This window comes from Glossina fuscipes, unplaced genomic scaffold (assembly GCF_014805625.2).
Source record: "Glossina fuscipes isolate IAEA_lab_2018 unplaced genomic scaffold, Yale_Gfus_2 42, whole genome shotgun sequence".
NCBI classification, from domain to species: Eukaryota; Metazoa; Arthropoda; class Insecta; order Diptera; family Glossinidae; genus Glossina; species Glossina fuscipes.
In genome coordinates this window covers 1,871,464-1,890,929 of record NW_023998426.1, presented here as the reverse complement: position 1 = coordinate 1,890,929, position 19,466 = coordinate 1,871,464, and the positions used below count along the sequence as shown (strand labels likewise).

General features: G+C 31.6%; 4 protein-coding genes across 8 annotated transcripts; 2 read left to right on the top strand and 2 right to left on the bottom strand.

Annotated features, from left to right (window-relative positions):
- Nucleotides 1-225: 225 nt before the first annotated feature.
- Nucleotides 226-4,884, top strand: LOC119636902 (calcineurin subunit B type 1). Of its 2 annotated transcripts, none has more exons than XM_038032609.1 (4): nt 226-538; nt 1,135-1,174; nt 4,226-4,524; nt 4,600-4,884. In XM_038032609.1, the coding sequence occupies exons 1-4, from the start codon at nt 536-538 to the stop codon at nt 4,768-4,770; spliced, it is 513 nt and encodes a 170-aa protein (XP_037888537.1). In that variant the 5' UTR covers nt 226-535; the 3' UTR covers nt 4,771-4,884. The 2 variants fall into 2 exon arrangements, with proteins under 2 accessions (XP_037888537.1, XP_037888538.1); XM_038032610.1 differs by lacking the exon at nt 226-538 and adding an exon at nt 812-925.
- A 5,173-nt stretch (nt 4,885-10,057) lies between these two features.
- LOC119636910 (probable ATP-dependent RNA helicase Dbp45A) lies at nt 10,058-13,653 on the bottom strand. Its single transcript, XM_038032630.1, has 7 exons — nt 13,522-13,653; nt 13,265-13,458; nt 12,860-13,207; nt 12,612-12,778; nt 10,654-11,012; nt 10,443-10,596; nt 10,058-10,379 (listed from the first exon to the last, which is right to left on the bottom strand). Exons 1-7 carry the CDS (start codon nt 13,595-13,597, stop codon nt 10,094-10,096), a joined length of 1,584 nt encoding a protein of 527 aa, XP_037888558.1. The 5' UTR covers nt 13,598-13,653; the 3' UTR covers nt 10,058-10,093.
- Nucleotides 13,654-14,249: 596 nt separating this feature from the next.
- Nucleotides 14,250-15,143, bottom strand: LOC119636939 (40S ribosomal protein S24-like). Of its 2 annotated transcripts, none has more exons than XM_038032671.1 (2): nt 15,040-15,143; nt 14,250-14,772 (listed from the first exon to the last, which is right to left on the bottom strand). In XM_038032671.1, the coding sequence occupies exon 2, from the start codon at nt 14,761-14,763 to the stop codon at nt 14,365-14,367; it is 399 nt and encodes a 132-aa protein (XP_037888599.1). In that variant the 5' UTR covers nt 14,764-14,772; nt 15,040-15,143; the 3' UTR covers nt 14,250-14,364. The 2 variants fall into 2 exon arrangements, with proteins under 2 accessions (XP_037888599.1, XP_037888600.1); XM_038032672.1 differs by lacking the exon at nt 15,040-15,143 and adding an exon at nt 14,840-15,018.
- Nucleotides 15,144-15,988: 845 nt separating this feature from the next.
- LOC119636920 lies at nt 15,989-18,650 on the top strand. 3 transcript variants are annotated; one of them, XM_038032645.1, is made up of 3 exons: nt 15,989-16,190; nt 17,349-17,493; nt 17,804-18,650. In XM_038032645.1, the coding sequence occupies exon 3, from the start codon at nt 17,838-17,840 to the stop codon at nt 18,573-18,575; it is 738 nt and encodes a 245-aa protein (XP_037888573.1). In that variant the 5' UTR covers nt 15,989-16,190; nt 17,349-17,493; nt 17,804-17,837; the 3' UTR covers nt 18,576-18,650. The 3 variants fall into 3 exon arrangements, with proteins under 3 accessions (XP_037888573.1, XP_037888572.1, XP_037888574.1); XM_038032644.1 differs by having other exon boundaries at nt 17,801-18,650; XM_038032646.1 differs by lacking the exon at nt 15,989-16,190 and adding an exon at nt 16,228-16,443 and having other exon boundaries at nt 17,801-18,650.
- Nucleotides 18,651-19,466: the final 816 nt, after the last annotated feature.

Here is a 19,466-nt window from a genome sequence, read left to right as displayed (position 1 = left end):
TTTACCACTCTTTAAAGCAAATTTCTCTAAAGTGATAACAATGTACATTAATTCATATTGCTGGCAATACTTGAACAAAACGATGGTGAAAATTTTTTTGTGTATAAGAAGACATCAAAAAGAGAATTATTTTTGCTCTAACTAGAAAAAATTAAGTGAAAAATCCAATTAGTTATTTAAGTTAAGTAAGAAAATTTTAAACCAGAAAGGTTATTAACCTTAAAAATTTACTTTAAAAGTATAAGAAAATCAAGTGCACAAATAAATCAGTAGACTGAAAGAAGAAAAATAAAGAAAAAAAGAAAAAACGGTCTGTAGTGATAGTAGTAGTGAAAGAAAGAAAAGGAGCAAAAAAAAAGAAGAAAAATTCAAGTGCTGTGAAGTGTGTTTGTCACACAAACATACATATAAAGTGAAATTTTTGTGCAGATTTTTGCGTGTTTTAATTTGCACAGCAAATTCGTATATATATATATTTTTTAAATTTATTTTTAAGCACATAGTACTTTAATATAAAGGAAGGAAAACCAGGAAAATGGTAAATTTTTGATTTTTTTAATTCCTCTTTCACAGATCCCATAAAAACTAGTAGCTTAGGAATGCAGTCCCATATATATATGTATATATATGTTTGTGTGCGTGTGTATGTGTGCATTTCATTGTTGGTGAAACTGTGTTTCTGGGTTCCCCTTTGTATATTGTATGTGGTGCGACCCCGAGCATTGAAAATCCAAAACTTTGTTATCGCATCCCCATTTGGCCCTCTACGCATGCCTTATTAGGCGCCATCGTAACAATAAAAATAAAAAAGAAGAATATATAAGCAACGCAGTTAATTCATATCTTAAACAGCACCTGATTATACTAATAAGGAACCAAAAAAAAATCTTTCCTCAGCCATTAAATTAAATTCTAGTTGCGTCTGGTAAATACTTTCTCACTCGATTTAATAATGGAATGTAATCTTTAGCATTTAAACGTATTGAAATTTTTCACTATTATAACTACATTTGCCTGTTATGAAACTTCAAGGCAAGAGTTTTTTTTTCTTTCTTTTTGTCATTATATTAAAATTTTAAATCTAATTTAGATTTCAGTTACTTGCTAATGTATATTTTATATAATTTTTTGCAGGGAAATGAAACTTCTTTGCCTATGGAGATGTGCTCCAATTGTAAGTATTTACTTCTAAATATTATTGAGCTTTATTCAAATCAGTTGCGATCCTTAGGATTTTACAGTTTACAGTTTGCAATAACAACAACAACGACAATTCCTCAAGTCCGTACATAAAAAATGAAATGATTTACTTGAGAAAGACCGTCATCAATATCACACATCACTTCAGATCAAATTATTTAATGTTGTCACATGTCGCTCACGAAACAAACAAAACAAACCTACATGAAATTAGTATTTATTTAGAAATTTCATAATTTTTTTTTTTTTGTGTTTTTCTTTACAAAGTACAGTTATTAATAGATTATTTATCTTCTATTCATCATCGGCAAGTAGCTAATATGCAAAGATTTTTAGTAGAAGATATATTGAAATTCTGGTTATACGTTGATGCACCTTAAGTAGCCTTCACTCAGTTTAAGGTGATTGGCATCGAGAACATATATGTGTATGTGCGTTTGCATGTGTAGCGTATGCATTCAATAGAAACATTGTTCAAATATAATTTTAAACATTTTTTTAAGTTTTTTAAAATTATCTTCGACGTATGCAGGGCAAACTGTTTCATAAAATTACAATTTCGGCCCTCAGACTTGGTCTAGGCAGTGTGAAATGAATCACCGAAAGATAGTTGTGTGCTAGATTTATTATTTTGTATTCAACAACTAGAAATATCCACAAATTTGATCTACTTGTTGATCAATTTGTTCACTTACGCTGTCAATCGTAAATAATACACAAAAAAAGAACACTTATTTTTTCAGTAAATTGGGAAAAAAAAGGAATGAAAACTTTATATAGTGGGCCACGTCCCATCATTACATACCCTACACCACCCCACAATTATTCATATAACTATTTCGCAAAATAAGACTAAGTGATTGAAAAAGTGGACCGATTCGTACTATTTTCAATAGCTTTCATGATTGGGCCAAAACAGGTGCACCAGATTTCAGTAAAATATCGCGAAAATTGCTCTCTGTAGGTTGAACACAAAAAAAGAAGTCGGACAAAGAGACAGACAGACTTGCAATCATATTCTGAATCGATCGATATAATAAAAGACAGCTCTAGCTCAAGTCCTTCTGGATGTTGCATATATCCCCACAAACTTAAAACAACAACCAAATTATGTGGACCATCAAAACTAGATCGGATGAACCTCATCAAGAAATATTTAGTGCCTCCTTATTGACCTTTCTAGAAACTTGTAATAAATGGTGAAGTGAAATATTGAGAATTAACACCAATAATCCTTTCGAGATTGGTTGTTTGTATCAAGCACCGAGGAACACTCCATTCCAGGAACACTAGAAAGTACATCAGTATCAAATTCTTAATCGATCTAGGCATGTCTACCCGTCCACCTGCATGTCTTTGTGCAATAAGCTTTCGTGCGGTGGGAAACATGGAGGCAAGAGCTCCAAATTTGACATTTCAATGCCAGGTAAATTGGTAATGAAAATAGGTAAAATTTTTCAAAGGACCAGTCCGCATTGTACCACCATTGTGTTTTGTAAAAATTCCAAAAAGGAAGAAATGCTATACAAGGATATAGAAAATTGTAGGAAACATTTGGTGAGATGGTACACTTTCTGATAGAGAATAACCAGATGATATTGTCTTATAAGCCACCATCTGGACGACCATTTTTGATTAGTGTCGATAGTGCGAAGATAACGTTAAGGCAAAATCCCTTATTGATGACATCGGCGATTACGGAAAGGCGTGATGCAGCTCAACAAACCATTTCGGACTATATTCGAAAACTTTGTGGCATCTTCACTGAGTTTGCGCTTATTTGTGGACTCGGCCACAACGTTTACATGCCTACATGAAAAAAACTTTTGTTTGCAAAATAGAAAAATTCAGCCATGCCCACACGATATTATCGAGCATGAAAATTTAGTTGTTTCACTTTCGTTTTCTTTTTTAGGATAACGGTGATGGGTATAAAAAATTCGGTCGCGACCGAATATAATTTTCCTACTCGCTTTTTATATGATCAGCAATAGGTGCGAGCACGATGTTGGTTAGGGAGGGTTATAAATAGAGCGAAACGAAAGGAAAAAGAAGAGTAGTATCTGTATACGTTTGACGTGAATGTGAAAACGTCAGACATGATGGGACAGACCACTGTTAGTAGATTGTTTCAGGCGCGGGCAGTGTGGTTAAACAATGACGAGTGCGGTATTGTGACGTAGGATAGGCAAGCGAACGTGGGGGTAGCAAAGCCCAAGAAATCCTTGTGGTCCTGCTAAAGGACTTAATAGCTGGAACTTGTTCCTTTTAACTCTCTAGAACTGTGCCTATACGTAAGCACGGTACGGCTGCAGGTACCATAAATGTATTTTATAATAAAACATATAACTTAACATATAACAATATTTTTATCAATGAAATATATTTTGTCTGTTAACAGTGCATATATATTTACATTGTCTAAGAAACTGACAGGTAACGATGGCTTTTTTTTAATAACTAATTAACGTTACAGCATAAAATTCTGCTCTGCATCCATCCAATGCATTCTTTTTCACTGAAAAATAATTAAGCTACCGAAATATTCATCTTACACCCACCCACATCCTTCCTTATTACCTACATCACTTGCGGTGCAAAGATATATTAAGTTTGTGCGGATGTATGCAACATCCAGAAGAACTTGAGATAGATTCATCTTTTACATTATAGATTGATTCAGAATTTTTTTTTTTGAATCGACCTAAGCTTGCCTGTCAGTCCGTCAGTCCATCCGTCTGTCTGTCTTTTTTACCTGTTTTGAATCTAAAGATCGAAATAGGGTTATTATTAGAGTTATACCGTATATCTAACCAAGGACAAAATGCAATCAGAACTGGTCGGATGGGTCCACTTGTGCGAGCACTTCCTATATAATGCCCTATTATGTGAAGTTATACATATAGGCGGTTTACGGTCTTTGTGGCTATAGTAATTATGGTGGGCCGTGGCACACTAAAGTATTTTTACAAGTTTTCAACTAATTTAATGTAAAAAAATAATTTATCATTACTATTCTTTTCAGTCGATGCCGATGAGATACGACGCTTGGGTAAACGTTTTCGTAAGCTCGATTTAGATAATTCGGGTGCCTTGAGTGTCGATGAGTTTATGTCATTGCCTGAATTGCAACAGAATCCTTTGGTGCAGCGTGTAATCGATATATTCGATGCGGACGGTAATGGTGAAGTTGATTTCAAAGAATTCATTCAAGGCGTTTCACAGTTTAGTGTCAAAGGCGATAAATTGTCAAAATTACGTTTTGCGTTTCGTATTTACGATATGGATAACGATGGCTATATCTCCAATGGTGAATTGTTTCAGGTAAAATTTCCAAATTTAAAAATATGATAAATTCAAATTCAATTTAAAATTAATTAATACAAATTTATTATGCAGGTGTTAAAAATGATGGTGGGCAATAACCTTAAGGATACACAATTACAGCAGATCGTAGATAAAACAATTTGTTTTGCCGATAAGGATGAGGATGGTAAAATATCCTTTGATGAATTCTGTTCGGTGGTCGGTAATACAGATATACACAAAAAAATGGTTGTTGACGTTTAAAAGAATTAAAAATATAGAAGCAAAACCAACAAGTAATCATCGTTAATCTCTAATCTCCCTGTCTCTCTTTTTCCTCCCCCCCAAAAAACAAAAAAAGCCAACAAATACACACACGTACTCAAATGCATATAGGAACATACTTAAAGTTATATTTTTACTCTTGTAAATTTTCTATAAGAAAATAGTCTCTTTAAATTTATACATACATATATAAATTATACAACAAGAAAAACAAAGCTGGATTAAAAACAAAAACAAACAAAAAAAAAAAAAAGAAATTAGCAAAAAAGAATAAACTTTGTTATTTTTATTTATATATTTTTTAATTAATTTTAACTTTTTTAAATCGCGTTATAAGACAAATTGTAACATAAAAACAAAACTATCACAAATAATGGATTTATTTAAGCCAATCACGTTTTGTTTAGAAAATTAATTAAATTAAATTAATTCATTTAAAAAAAAAAAAAGAAAGAGAAAATAAGCAAATAAAATACCTATAACGCATTACCTACATACACATGATTATAAACTATTTAATTAAAATATGTTTATAAAAACTTAATTTGTACTTTTAACATAAATTCTAAACAAAATTTTACACAACTCTAGACCGAAGTAAAATATGATAAAAAAAAACAAAAGAGCAAAAAATAAATAAATAAAAACAAAGGAGATAGGTTAACTTTAAATCTGTGCAATATAACAACATAAACACATAAACATACAATACCTAAATAAGCCTCTTTATCAAAAGTAAAGCAATTAATCATTTAAAAATAGATAAGGGAAAATAATTAATTGAAAATAAAAATTAATATCAAATCAACTTAAAAAAAAAGGAAAGAAAAAAAAAGAATATATATATATATAAAGAGAAAGCATTTTTCTCAAAAACATTACATTAAAAAAACAAAAAACAAAAACAAACAACCAAACAACAATGAAAAATTTTAAATTTCAATTCTAGTCCACTGCTTCTGGCTGATATTGTCATCTTAAGTTTCCTAAAAAGTTTCTTTCAATGAAAAGTTTCTAAAATTCAAGAATATTTATTAATTAATTCATGGTTTTCAATAACTGAAGCTTATGAGACCCCCCGTATAATGACTAAAAATAACTGTTCACAACTTTTCAACATCAGTTTTACACTCTATGCCTTCCTTTACTTTTTATATACGAATATAAATATATATATGTGTATATATGCATATATATATATATACATATATATATAACGGGAAAAAAAAAATCTAAAGTAAAATTTGACATAACCATTATACATACATACATATATACGCTAACTATATAACTAATAACTAACTAAACAAAAAAAAAAAAAAAACTCTTCTCTTCTTTTTTTTACATATTTTGGAAAGTTAAAAATAATATAAGGAAAAAACAAAATTCATATAAAAAATAGAATCCGCATGCAAAAATTTAAGAGAAAGTGCAGTGCGAAATTGTTTGATCGGTTTTCAAGTCGATTTTGTTACGGCCCTACACCACATTTATATTGAAATATAAAATACACTTTTCGCCTCTCAACGGATTGTTATGTCATATAAGGGCAGTTTTCATGAACTGATCTTTACGCAAAATATATCTAAATAGAAGAAAATTTCGAACCTAGCCCCCAACAAATCCCATAATTTTAGCAAATAATTGCTTTATATAAATTAAAAAAATTCTTCGCAGTACAAATATCAAAATACACTAAGTCTTTTTTGCACGCGCCTTACAAAACGTGTACGTTCCTTACAAAAACGTGTAAAAATATACTTGCGGCATATCGTAAATTAGGAGATATGTTCCACAACTTAAAAAGTCTTTTCTTACAAAATCGTGCAAAAAAGGAATCGCGTAAAAATATACATGCGGCGTACGGTAAATTTGGCAACATGGCGCACAATTTTAAAAAATCGTGTAAAACTTTAAGCACTTTCCCAAAAAAAAACCGTGCAAAAAAAATTAATAATGAAATCTACACACATATATAGTTACAAGCCAAAAACTATTCATTTTTATTGCAGAAAAAAAAATTAAAATTAATATAGAGTGAAAATTCGGTGCGTAAGCATGATATACAAAAAGAGTTAAATTGAACATGGCAATAAGAATTGATTTCCCAACCATGTATCGGTACTCGATAACAAGACTCCACGTTTATTACGGAGTGAACCAAAAACGCTTCCGTCTACAGATTGATATGTCAGCCTATGATCTGATGCATATGATCTATTGTTTGTGATTGAAATGAGGGATTTTCTTCACATGCTGTAGTAGACCAAGTCACTAACACATGTGTGAATATAAACCGACTCGTTTCCGATCACCGTTTTTGGAAGACAGTGTCAGCATTAAAATTTGAAGAAAAAATTTTTTGGAATTCGTATCGGAACAAAAAATTCGGGTTAAAAAACAATATTTATTCTTACTGGTGAGCCGTGTTACTTCAAAATCGAATAAACATATAGACTGAGTCAAGAAAGTGTCGAGTGTAATGTTCTATACAAAGAAAAAAGCTTTAAGTCCAAAATTTACTACGATCTTAAGCCTTACGAAAATAGTGCTTCCCAAGCTTAAAACAGTAAATTTTGCAAGTTACGTTGGTCCGGCTATTGGATGCCAATTTCTTTAGGTGGAGATATAAAAAAGGGAAGATAAGTTTTGTGCTTTCGCAAAATCATTCCACAATTTCGGTTAATTTGAATAATACGTAGGTTGATTTTTTCTCGTAAATAATTATATTAACTTTCTTCTTCTTCTTCTATTCAGCAAATCAACAACCCAAAATTCACTGAGATGTGCATTATACTACCTTTCAAAACGATATTAATTATCGATGAATGGCCATTTACACCAATTCTATGGCAGGCAAAGCCAACTGCAGGTTAGCACATTGCAATGCTGGAAACAGATTATTACCGCCTTTACGAGCAGACCTTTTTCTGATTGCCGCTGTGATATGAAAGTAGGATTGGTCCGTTGATGAAAACTATTGCCCACTCCTGATTATGTGTAAATGGAAAAAGAGTTTAAAATTGGTGAAGGGTTCATCTATATCGTACGCACATTTGACATGACCGCTCTCCCTGAGAGAAAAAATAATGCTGCTATTGAAGATTCACCTTCCACATCATTTAATCTAAAATCATCTTTAGATATAAGTTAGAAAAAAGCAAAAGTGAAAAAGATCGCAAGGGATCAGATACAGGAAAGCAAACTACGCCAAACAGCGCATTGGAATTTGTAGGGATATCTTTTTTAATCATTTTGGGCATAATGTGGTTTGTTTTGATATGGGCCTCGATTTCTTCTTCTCACTTTTGTTCTTGTACCAAGGCCTTCAAGAATTTCAACTATTCGGCTCACCTAAAATCATACAAGGAGAGATCTCCTAAGTGATTGGGCATACTTAAAAAACAACGCATCTACTACTTATAAGTGTAGTTGGGCATATTAGCAGACTTATGGCATCCATTGTCACACTTCACTTATGTTTGTTTGGATGGAAGTCTATTGTTTGTTTTCCTTTTTTTCGTGTATCGTTCTATCTATCTCAGTTGTGGCAGGTCTAGGAATTTTTTACTAGATCGAAATGTTCATTATTAAGGATTTAAAATTTTGGAAAAAATTTCATATAATATTTTGCAAAATTTGTGGAATAAACGGAGACTCTAAAAATAATTCAGCTCAATCTCGCAAGAGTTCTATAAATATAACAAAGTGATCTTTGGCCAAATATGTGGATACATAGGTTTTTTTTGTAAATTATAGATACTATCATGAATAAAAAGAAGCTTGATGCACTGGTAACAGCGCTTAAGATGTAGAAGTTCGTTGGCAAACATCACTGAAGATCGTAGCAGCTTGCGCACAAACCTATCTGTCTACGTAAAGAATGTAAAGTTTTTTCTTAAAGGTCTATAACCTTGGAACGAGACAGTGATCCGACACAATCGATAAGATTGAAGAGTTATTATAAAGAGTTTGAAAGGAAAGGGTGCCATACATTCTCAGTTCAACGTTTTTCTAATATTATAGAAGGTTGTATAAGTACGTGAATACAATATGTATATATATATATATATATATATGTATTACATATATATATATGTACATATATTTAAAAATGATTCGATTTTAACCTACCCAGAGTCTGAAAAATTTAAAAAAAAACATCGAAACTTTCTCGCGTGATAAACATAAGATCAATTCAATAGCAACGAGAAGTCAAGCCGTGAATCTCGCATCCTTCGCCTATTATTTTAATTTCGCAACATTTCAGCGCTTCCATAAAAGACTTACATATACATATACGTACTCTATCACATCTTACACAACGAAATTCTCTTTGTTTTTTACCATCTCAAAATCCCAGAACACATTCGATCAAAAATCTTGAAAAAAAAAAATTTGAAACTTGAAAAAGATCACTTCCCGTAAAATGATAATAGTTACTTTGCGAATGTGATAACACGTGCGCACATTTATATGTATATATATATGTCTGCAATCAAGCCAACCACCAACTTTATTAAGATTCAAACAAACAACTTCTTGTTCACATTGAACCTTTTTGCACTCAACTCATCTGTTGTTGATTTGCTGAAGATCATCACAGACTCCTCCTCTTATTTTTCTCTTAAAGGACTGGTTAATATGGAAAATATAATGTTAAGCGAATTTTATTAAAAAGTGATAGGGAGTGAGACGATTGAAATGTTCATCATAAATAAATTCGACATTTTCAATTCGCAAATGTTGTCAGAAAATTTAAAAATTTCCAATCAATTATCATATGAAATCATTTATTAAATAGAGATGAAATTGATCGTCTAAAAAATATCACCTTTACGACATATTGGAAGAGCATGAAAGTGAAAAAAATTCATTCACAACACACAATATTTTTTTATATTTTGGACGAAAGTTGATAAACTCCCACTATTGAAAGATACCACCTTTTCAAGCATGACTTTTTTTTTCTCTTTTGTGGTGTAGGGTATATTCTTAATAATAAACACAAAAAAAAAAAAAAAAAAATCATTCACTCTCTTAAGATTATTGAAAATGAAATTTTAATTATTAATTGGGAGTTACTTTGAAGAGTAAGTTACGATTACAACCAACACGAAGAAAAAAAAAAAGAAAAAAAATTATCGACACATTAAAAAGAAAAAACAAATTAAATTTTAATTACAATAAATTCAAATAAAAATTATTAAAATGATAATAAAGACAAGAAGAACAAGAGAAATAAGTAAAAATTTTGAATAAAATATTTTTATTTCAATTTTCATCTTTAAGAAGTTTCTATTTATTTGCTATTTTTAACTTTAACTGATGTCGTTTTACTATCATTTTTGCTCGAAGAAAGTTGAAAACGTTTATCGATTCTTTTGAGCTTTTTAACTTCACTTGGAGTTTTCTCATCTAACGTGGATTTCAATTTCTTTTTTCCGCTTTGAAATTTTTCTGCGTCTATGGCTTTAAAACGTTCATCCTCCACCAGTTTCGACAAGTCTTTGCTTTCCGAAAACTTCAGACGTTCTTTGCGCTGACGCTTTAATTCACGGATTTTATCTTTTTGTTGCTTTTTATACCTAAAAAGAATTTGTATCAAAATGCTAAACTTTCCTTTCCTTGCTCTTCACATAATAACTCACAAATTTTCCATTTCATCGGGATCTTTGCCTTCTACAATCCATTGTTTACGTCTATAGTTTTGCGCGCGTTCGTTGAAATCGTTGTTGTCCAACTGCATCTCCGATTCTCGACGGGTAACATTAACTTGCATAAAGATGCGTTCGACCAAACGTTCTAAAGAATTATTTATTCACTTATATTCCTTTATAGATTTAAATTTTATTCGCTTACGATCTATTGGATGTTCGGTTAACTTGATGTTAATTGCATTTTCAATTTGTCCCAACAGCTCCAGATCACGCGGAAAACGGAATATTGAAATTGCTATACCTTTACGCCCAGCCCGTGCCGTGCGTCCCACACGATGTATATATTCTTTGGGAGTCCGAGGTAAATGATGATTCATAACCAGCTGAACACTGGGTATATCCAAACCTCTCGCAGCCACATCCGTAGCAATTAAAGTGCGTACATGTCTGGATTTAAATCGATTTAAAGCTGCCACTCGCTCCTTTTGGCGCATAAAACCATGCAAGCAAACATTTTCAATACCCATTTTTTCCAATGTCATGGACAACAATTGACAGTATCTACCGAGAAAACATAAGATCTCAATATTAGTAAATAAGTACGAGAATTATATTCGGCTAGGGCCGAGATTTCTATATTTATCCGAATCTCGCATAGCCATCACTTTGTTTTTTGCATTCTACTCTCCAAGTTCTTTTATTTGATACCCATATCGCTGGTATTACTAAGAAAAAATTAACCTATCTAATGTCTATCATATTCGTTTTAAAATTAGCCCATTTTTAATTAGATAATATATCTTCATTTAAGAAATGTACAAAGTAGTTTGAAACCTTCTGTCTTGTTTGCATTATGGTAACTAAGCATAAAACCTCAAAAAAATGAAAAAAATAAAATTTAATTATTCGTAACTTTGTGAGGGCATGGCCTATTGGTTCCATTTTTGGACCTAGAGAGAAGACCGCTTCGTAACATAAAAGTGGAGAATTTCAACCGTCTAACTTCGATAATTTCCGAGTAAAGAGCAAAAATCCAATAATTAAAAAAAAAAAAACTGAGTTGCATTTAATTTACGCCGTAATGCGCACTTCCGCTGTGGCCAATTTGACCTCTTTTCAATACCGACCTGCGTGCAGAAACTTGCTAATGCTTCTACAAAATTGGATGTCGATATCTTCTTTTTGCGACGAGGAGAGTGCCAACAATAACCGCCACACAGACGGACAGACACGGCTAAAAAAACGCAGAATTTAACGCTGATCAAGAACATATATATATTCTAGCATCTCTGAAGCTTCCTTTTGGGTGTTATGTGCATTATGGAAAAAGCAAAATGAGTATACCCTCATCTTACAGTGATGGGTATAAAAAGGAAAAAACAAAAAAATAAAATTTCAATGATCCATAATACTGGAAGGGTGCGGCCGATTTTTCCCATTTTTTAGATGGTTTGTACGGCCATCTATAGAATATACGCGAAAAAGTTTGTCGCTTATCTGCTGTAGCTTATAATAACGAGCAGAGTCCTATTTTTTACTTTTCAGCCGAAAGATTACCTCAGTTAATCTTGCATTGTGAGAACATCTTCCTTTCAAAAACTTCCAAACTTGAAAACAATACAATGTTTGTGATTGACAGATTTTAGTACAGGCATTGCACAAACAATATTAGATATTTATAAATATATTAGATTTATCAACATTCCACCAGCTTTTGTTTAGATTCATTCACATTAGCAGCATAAATTAAATATTAAAAATAACTCTGTGATTCCTATATTCTGAACAAATGATACTTTTTATGAACTATATGAACAGACCGACGTGCTTAGGTCGATAGGGAATTTGGTACTGATCAACAACTTTATAGGATCTCTAAAGCTTCCCTATGGGGTATTACAGGACCGCTTGACAAAACCAGTGTAAGCCCACCTTTAGAGTGGGGTAAGTCATCGCGAGTCCATTTAATCTTGTTTGTCCATTTTGTTCTTCCTATATTATCATCGCAACATATTGAAAAACTAAGCAGATCTAGTTGGTGGCGAGCAGATAATAGTTAAGTTTTAAAATAAAACTGAGAATACGTAAAACGAAAGATCTTATATTACATTCAATACTCACTTAAGGCGAGCGTAAGATGTTTACATTTTTTGTACCTACTTTTTCGTATTCGTAAATATCATCACATTTGCGGTTTCATTTTCCTCGCGATATTTACGCAAAGCCTCTACTAATACCATATCACGATCATAATTCGCGCATAGCAGATAGCGTTGATCCAATGTATCTACCGTGGCCACTTGCGACTCTTCAGACCATTCAAAGCACTTTTAATGACATTCAAGTAAATTTGTGCTGTTATTATTATTATTTTATTTTATTTATTTTTTTTTTTTTGAGAAGCTTACCTCCTCTCTTATAGGGAATATGCTAGATTCTTTGATGAAATCCTTCATAGTGGCGGAGAAATAAAGATTTTGTCTAGTTTTAGGTAAACTATTTTCGATAATGGCGAGACTTTCATCAAAGTCGCCACTAAGCATACGATCGGCTTCATCAACTACCAGGAACTTTAAATTATCAAAAGAAAATGTATCACAGCCGGTTAAATGGTCAGCTAAACGGCCAGGCATGGCAACTACTATATGGGGACGTTGCATCAACTTTTGAGCTTCGATAATTTGATCGGTTCCACCTGACACCACGCAAACTCTGACTCCCATTGGTTGACCGGCTACCAGGAATTGTTCAGATATCTATCATTATATGTAATAATAATTATTAATCTTTACTAAACGGTATTAACTATTTACCTGATAAGCCAATTCGTGTGTGGGAGTTAGAACTAAAGCAAAATGACTGACAGGTTCCTCACTTAATTTTTGCAATATGGGTAAAGCAAAGGCAAACGTTTTGCCCGAACCTGTCTTCGCCGCTCCAATGCAATCCTTACCTTCTAATATGGCTGGAATGCAATTTTGTTGTATTGGCGTGGCTTGTTTTAGACCTGCAGATAGAGCATTTGCAGGAAAATGTAATCTAATAATTAATTTCTAATGTATATATGTACCCAATTTCCTTAATTGTTTAACGAGCCAAGGTCTTAAACCCAAAATTTGAAATGGATTTTCTTCTGATTTTAACATTTTTCAACTTCCGAGATAACTTTTAATTTCAATGTAAACAACACGTTGATTCCAGCCCTTGCCAGATGTGCGAACAATCGTCTCATATGTTGCCAAACAACTGCAAAACAGGTATGGTAAGAAAGAAATTTCGGTTTTATTTATTAAAAACCAGTTTTTCTTCTTTTTTAATTGCTGATATTGTCTGCACTAAACCAATAGGAAGGCTTATATATCCACTCCAAAAATTCTTGGAAATTGTTGAATAAAAAAATTTGTTTTTTTCCAATTTAAAAAAGAACTGCTGTTACTCATTATATTTAACATTAATAAAATATCAAAAACAGAACTCTTAGAAATTTTAAAAAGTATACTACACTTGGATATTGGGAAAAGGTGATGAGGATGGATTTGAACTAGATTTCAGCGAATGAACTTAAATTCTCTTGGCATATCGAATATTGAAAAAAAACATTTCGCTACCACTGTTAGACATGTTTAAGCCCTTCTTCCCTAACTATCTATTAGAAAAATGGGGAAGAGGAGATCCATTAATAATACGTCTATATGAATAAAAGCAGACAACAGAAAAATTCAAATAACTGGCTCTATTCATTAATATTGATTTACGTTCAATATCTTGACAGAATCTTCAAATATCATTGGAATTTCACTTTGTTTACTTTTTTATTTACTTAAAATACAAAACAAATGTTTTAATTTCAAAACTCCTTAATTCCATATCCACATCAAAAGGAAAAGCTTTCGGAATAATATGCTGGTTCTATTTATTTCTTGGCGCTTTGACCAATCTTCGCTTTAGCGGTACCACGCACCTTCTTCATTCTGTTTTTACGTTCTTTGCGCTGTTTACGAGTCTGTTTTTTAATTTCTAATAATCCATGCCGGGCCAAACGATATTTAGGTTCAAATTTCTTAGCGAAATCCAAAGTATCATAGATTAAGGCAAATCCAGTTGAGCGTCCGCCACCAAAATTGGTACGAAATCCGAAAACGAAGCAAACGTCCGGCGTTACCTTATACATGGCTGCTAACTTTTCACGAATTTCAGTTTTGCTCACAGATGAAAGGCCCGGATGAATGACATCGCAGACCATTTGTTTGCGGCATAGCAGACGATTCGTCATAAACTTTCTTGTACGTATAGTGGCCGTGGTACCAGACATGACTACGTTCTGTAAAGAATAAAACGAAATAATTAAAATTGTTTATGCATCTTTCGTTCCCTCATATTAAGCACACATTGCCCACATAACCTCTCTCTTCGTACTGTAGAGGTTTTAACAACAGAATTTGACAATTGCTACAGGGCTACAAAAATTGAACTCCACGTGTTTTATCCACAATTGCCACAGTTCATTTTAAATAGTTAATAGAGATATTTCCTTTTTCTTGCTTCTAAATATTTTATATCATATTTGCCAGTTTTTTTTAATTTTTACCTTTTAAAACAATTGAAAAGTTTTAAAAACACGTCTTTAAAGTAGACACAATTTCACGAAAAAGAAAGATGGATGCCGGCAGAGTGACCTACGTTTTCTATTTTTTATGTAGTTATTAAGGGTTGCCTTTTTATTTAGTATAATACTTTTAGTATAATTTTATGAATATAAAATTATTTATAAAAAATTTCTTTAAATGTGATGCCCAACAAATAGAGAAATCGTAAAAAAATTCAAATCATTTACCAAACATCCCAATAGATATTTTTACAGTATTTCTATCTATTCGTTCCCGCTTACGAAAAAAGTGTTATTCCAAAGTCATAACCAAAACGACATTCTTCCAATTGCTCTATCGAATCTCTTTGATTTATCTTATTGTCTATTTGCTTTAAATTTCCATTCACAAATAATCACAAATAAAGACATTATAGTAGGGAAATAGTTTATGTTTATTAACAGCAGAAAAAAATAACGAAAAGATTGGCAAGCTTTTCCTTTTGTATATAAGTTTTACTTAAATACATGAGGCATTTTTATAGGTCTTTCTCTTTCCTAATCTCATTTTAAATTACTTTTTGCAGCTTTTTCTGGTGACTACGATCTTTAACAAAGAGCTCTTCTGTTTGAAATCTACTTGTTCACAAGTTGTATTAGTAGAAAGCTTTTTTTAAACATGAAATTAGGCTAATATGTTATATAAAGAACCATTGTAGAAACGCTGCCCTAAATCATCGAGATGTATTAAGGAAAATAAGTTGAAAACCTTACTTAATCTATGTGAAATTGAATGAAGAATCACACAATATGAGATACTTTAATTTACTGCTTGTGCAATTTTGAATTAATGAAGATGTGGTAACTTTAAAATTTCACCGATGTAAATGCAAGGAGTAAAATCAGCTGCTTTTACTGCAGAGAGTGTGAGAAAAAAATGTGAATTTTACCCCCTGCGAAATCTATAAAAGCAACAAAAATCCGTTTAGATTTTCAGCGAATTCACATCAAAGCAATTGGACATCGCAGTTTCTGAAGCTACAAATCATATTTTTTTAGTTCAATTTATTTCAATAAAATCGTATAACGTTCAAAGGAAGTGTTAAATGAACATCGTTTAAAACAGTAATAGAAGAGAAAATTCATTATTAAATGTAAGTAATGAGTTTTAATAATTGAAAAGAGAAAAACCTAACCTTTTAAACAATGAAAAGTTGAAAATGTCAAAGTAAAAAAAGTGGAAAATACTAAAAAAAATTACGTGTTATGTAAGCGGTGAAAAATTCTGATATGAACAGACATTGCCAAAAGCATTAAATACGAAATTTTCGGTGCCAAGAAAATCGGAAACTGCCTGTTACGTGTAAAAAAACAATTTATTTTGTTTGTTGCTAAGTAAAATCTAGTGTAAGAAAAAAACATGTTTTGCAAATATATGAAATTTTAATAAGAAAGAGTTTCTGATTGATTTTTTTTTTTTCTTGATGTGATAAAAAAAAAGAACGGTAAAAACTGTTATTGTTATTGATGCTGATGCTTTACATAAACGCTAATAAAGAACAGTTTTTTTCCATTGATTGTGGAACACCGAGAAACTAAAGTGCATTAAGTATGTCATTCCATATGCGACATGGAGAGATATACATTTACGATCTCCTAAATCGTCTTTATGTTCTTTAGAACGTAGTTAGAATTCTGCATTTTTCAAACGGCTAAACCTTTGATTTTTTTGTTGCAATAATTTTGAGTTTTGCGAATTAAGTCTTAAAATTTCAAAAAGTTTAATATAAAAGAATTAAATTTTTTGGCATATGCTTAAATGAGAGGAATTTATGTTCATTAAAGCGTAGTTGCAATTTCATATTTTTCAAATAAAGTTCCGAAACGGATTGGGCTTGAAAGATCAAGAAGTTTAGCTTAGGCTTTCAGTTTTAACGGTTTCAAGCATAATAATATTAAACTCGTAAGTAACAGAAATTTATATAGTTAGCACTAAAAAATAGCTTCTATAGCGTTTGCAGCATACCGTGTCGTATACGCTTGGGAAAAGTATTTATTTATATTCTGAATCGTTCTAATTTTATGAATATGTTTCAAATCGCCCTCCTTCTCTACGTCGTCGCTTGTTGAAACAATCAGTTGACATACCGTCAGTGAGAAAAATATCTGCCTGCAAAAGGCGGCCTGTTTAATATACCCGTCGGTGTACATATATATGTATATACAGACATATATAATTTGCATAAAGTCTTTTATTGTTTTTAAGATAATTGAAAAGAAATTTCTTTTTTCCTTTGTTTTCCTTACATTAGATTTGTGCTTTAAGAAACTACAATAAATCCGTGCGTGCCTTTGTGAGTCTGACGAGCTGTAATTGTTAAAGGAAAGAAATATACCATCAACAAAATGAAAACAACAAGTGTGGGTCGTTACGCTTTACGTTTGTCTTTCGGACAGGTGAGTGTGCAATAAATATTTATAAATAATTATGATAATTCTCATGATGTGTTGTTGTTATACAACACAAAAATCTAAAAATTGTGATAAGCGTGAAAAACAATGACTTTGAGCGCGGGGGTAGAGAAGAAAAAAGTAAAATACTTAATATCGATTTTTTTAAAGCTTAAGATGTACTCCATATTGCCTTCAATTAAAAAAAAAGAAGAAAAAATCACAATAACTTAAGCATTACATCTGTGTTTGTTAATTAATGTTTTTCTCTTCATGCACACATTTTGTTTATCTTTCTTCTTCATTATCATAGCAGAACCTTTGAAGAAGGTAACTTAATCAGCGGCAATATGGAGTCATCTGGTTTGCAAGCCGGTGACCTATGCATCGATTGTCAGCAGCTGGGTTTGGAAAAACGTTTACGTTACTTTACCATTAATTTACAAGAGGAGCAAATATTGAAATGCGAAAATGTATTCTGCTTATATCCACATAACGATGAGCTATCATCATCAACCGATGATGATAATGATGATGATAATAAGACTGATTATGAATATTTTACAAAAACACAAACAGAACCACAAACCGCGACGTCACCAAACGGAACGTTAAGTGGAGAAGAGTTTACTAACTTTTTAATTACTAGTCACCAGCAAACAAATCTAGATTATAGTTTAGATTTTTTAGAATTTCTTGAAGAGGAAGATCTAAAAGTGACAGCGACATCATCCGTACAGCAAAATGATTTATGCGTAAATTTGCCTTCGGTTAATAAACCAGAGAATGGATTGCAGCAAAATGCTTTAAATTTAAATGTCCCTTCGATTAGTGAGCAGGATACTGCAACCGCTGTTTGGCGTGGAACAATAAAAGAGGAAATGAAGGAAAAACCAAAAATTGAAATACAATCTGTAGAGACTATAAAAGCAGGATCAATTTGTAATTTAGATAAATCTTTCCGAAAAATACCCAAAGCCAATATACGTTCGGGTCAAACAAAATTGAAAAACAAAAAAGTCCAAAAAACTAAGATAAATGCTTTAGATCAAGTTATGAGTTTATTAAAATTAAAAAAAAATTCTTAAAATTTTTTTACTAAACACATTATTAATAAACACATGCTAAAGCACGCTTTAGAAGCGTGCTCAATAATTAGCCGATAACGGTTTTTCCTTTTCTACTTTTTTTTTCATTTACTTGTTTTTTTTCTTTTTCTCAATAGCTACAATAAATATAATCTTTAACACATGCACTTAATGATAATAAAGTCATTTATGGAAATAATATTTTTTTTTGTGAAATCTGCCATCAAACAAAAATCCGTAACATCAACCCTATGATCGACCTTAGAATTTACGTCAAGCTCAGAGAGATTGTTGTTCTGTTTATATATATATATATTTTTTTTTTTTCTTTGTTTTTGTTTTTGCGTTTTATATTTGAGGTTGAAGACCGCAGCACCTGAGTGATACACACTTTAATTATTATAATTAATTAAAGTAAATTTGCAGTTTATTGCTCCACGCATTTAATTCATTAAAAACACTTTTTCATATTTTTAAAAACTATTCTTCAGAATAATTAATTTTAAAAAAAAATAATTCATTTGAATTGTTCTAAGATCTTTCCAAACTGTGGCTTGTTGCCAAAAAGCTATTCGTCCGATAAAATTAACGAGTAACTAATTACTTACTTGGTGAGTTTTAAAAATAATTAAATTAAATTTGTTCTAAATTCTTTTTAAACCTATGGCTCATTGCCAAAAAACTAATAATAAAAGTAGAACGAACAGATATATGTAAAAAGAAATTACTATAATTTTTAAGTACAGGCGTTTCCCGCATAACGCGGTACATATAAAGCACGGCTTCGATACGACACGATCAAATCCTAAATGCGTTAGGGTTTTCAATGAGGCCAATAGCCTTACATGTTAATGCAGTCTTTAGTCTTGGTATTTATATCTGTGGCCAATT

Bases quoted from the DNA above. Each gene is read 5' to 3' on its own strand.
- LOC119636902 (XM_038032609.1), top strand. The intron at 1,175-4,225 runs GTAAGTATTTAC...TATTCTTTTCAG, and splicing joins TATGGAGATGTGCTCCAATT to TCGATGCCGATGAGATACGA. The intron at 4,525-4,599 runs GTAAAATTTCCA...TTTATTATGCAG, and splicing joins CCAATGGTGAATTGTTTCAG to GTGTTAAAAATGATGGTGGG.
- LOC119636910 (XM_038032630.1), bottom strand. From the start codon at position 13,597: ATGTTAAAATCAGAAGAAAATCCATTTCAAATTTTGGGTTTAAGACCT. The intron at 12,779-12,859 runs GTAAGCTTCTCA...TGTCATTAAAAG, and splicing joins TATTCCCTATAAGAGAGGAG to TGCTTTGAATGGTCTGAAGA. The intron at 10,597-10,653 runs GTAAGCGAATAA...ATAATTCTTTAG, and splicing joins AACCGAACATCCAATAGATC to AACGTTTGGTCGAACGCATC.
- LOC119636939 (XM_038032671.1), bottom strand. From the start codon at position 14,763: ATGTCTGGTACCACGGCCACTATACGTACAAGAAAGTTTATGACGAAT.
- LOC119636920 (XM_038032645.1), top strand. From the start codon at position 17,838: ATGGAGTCATCTGGTTTGCAAGCCGGTGACCTATGCATCGATTGTCAG.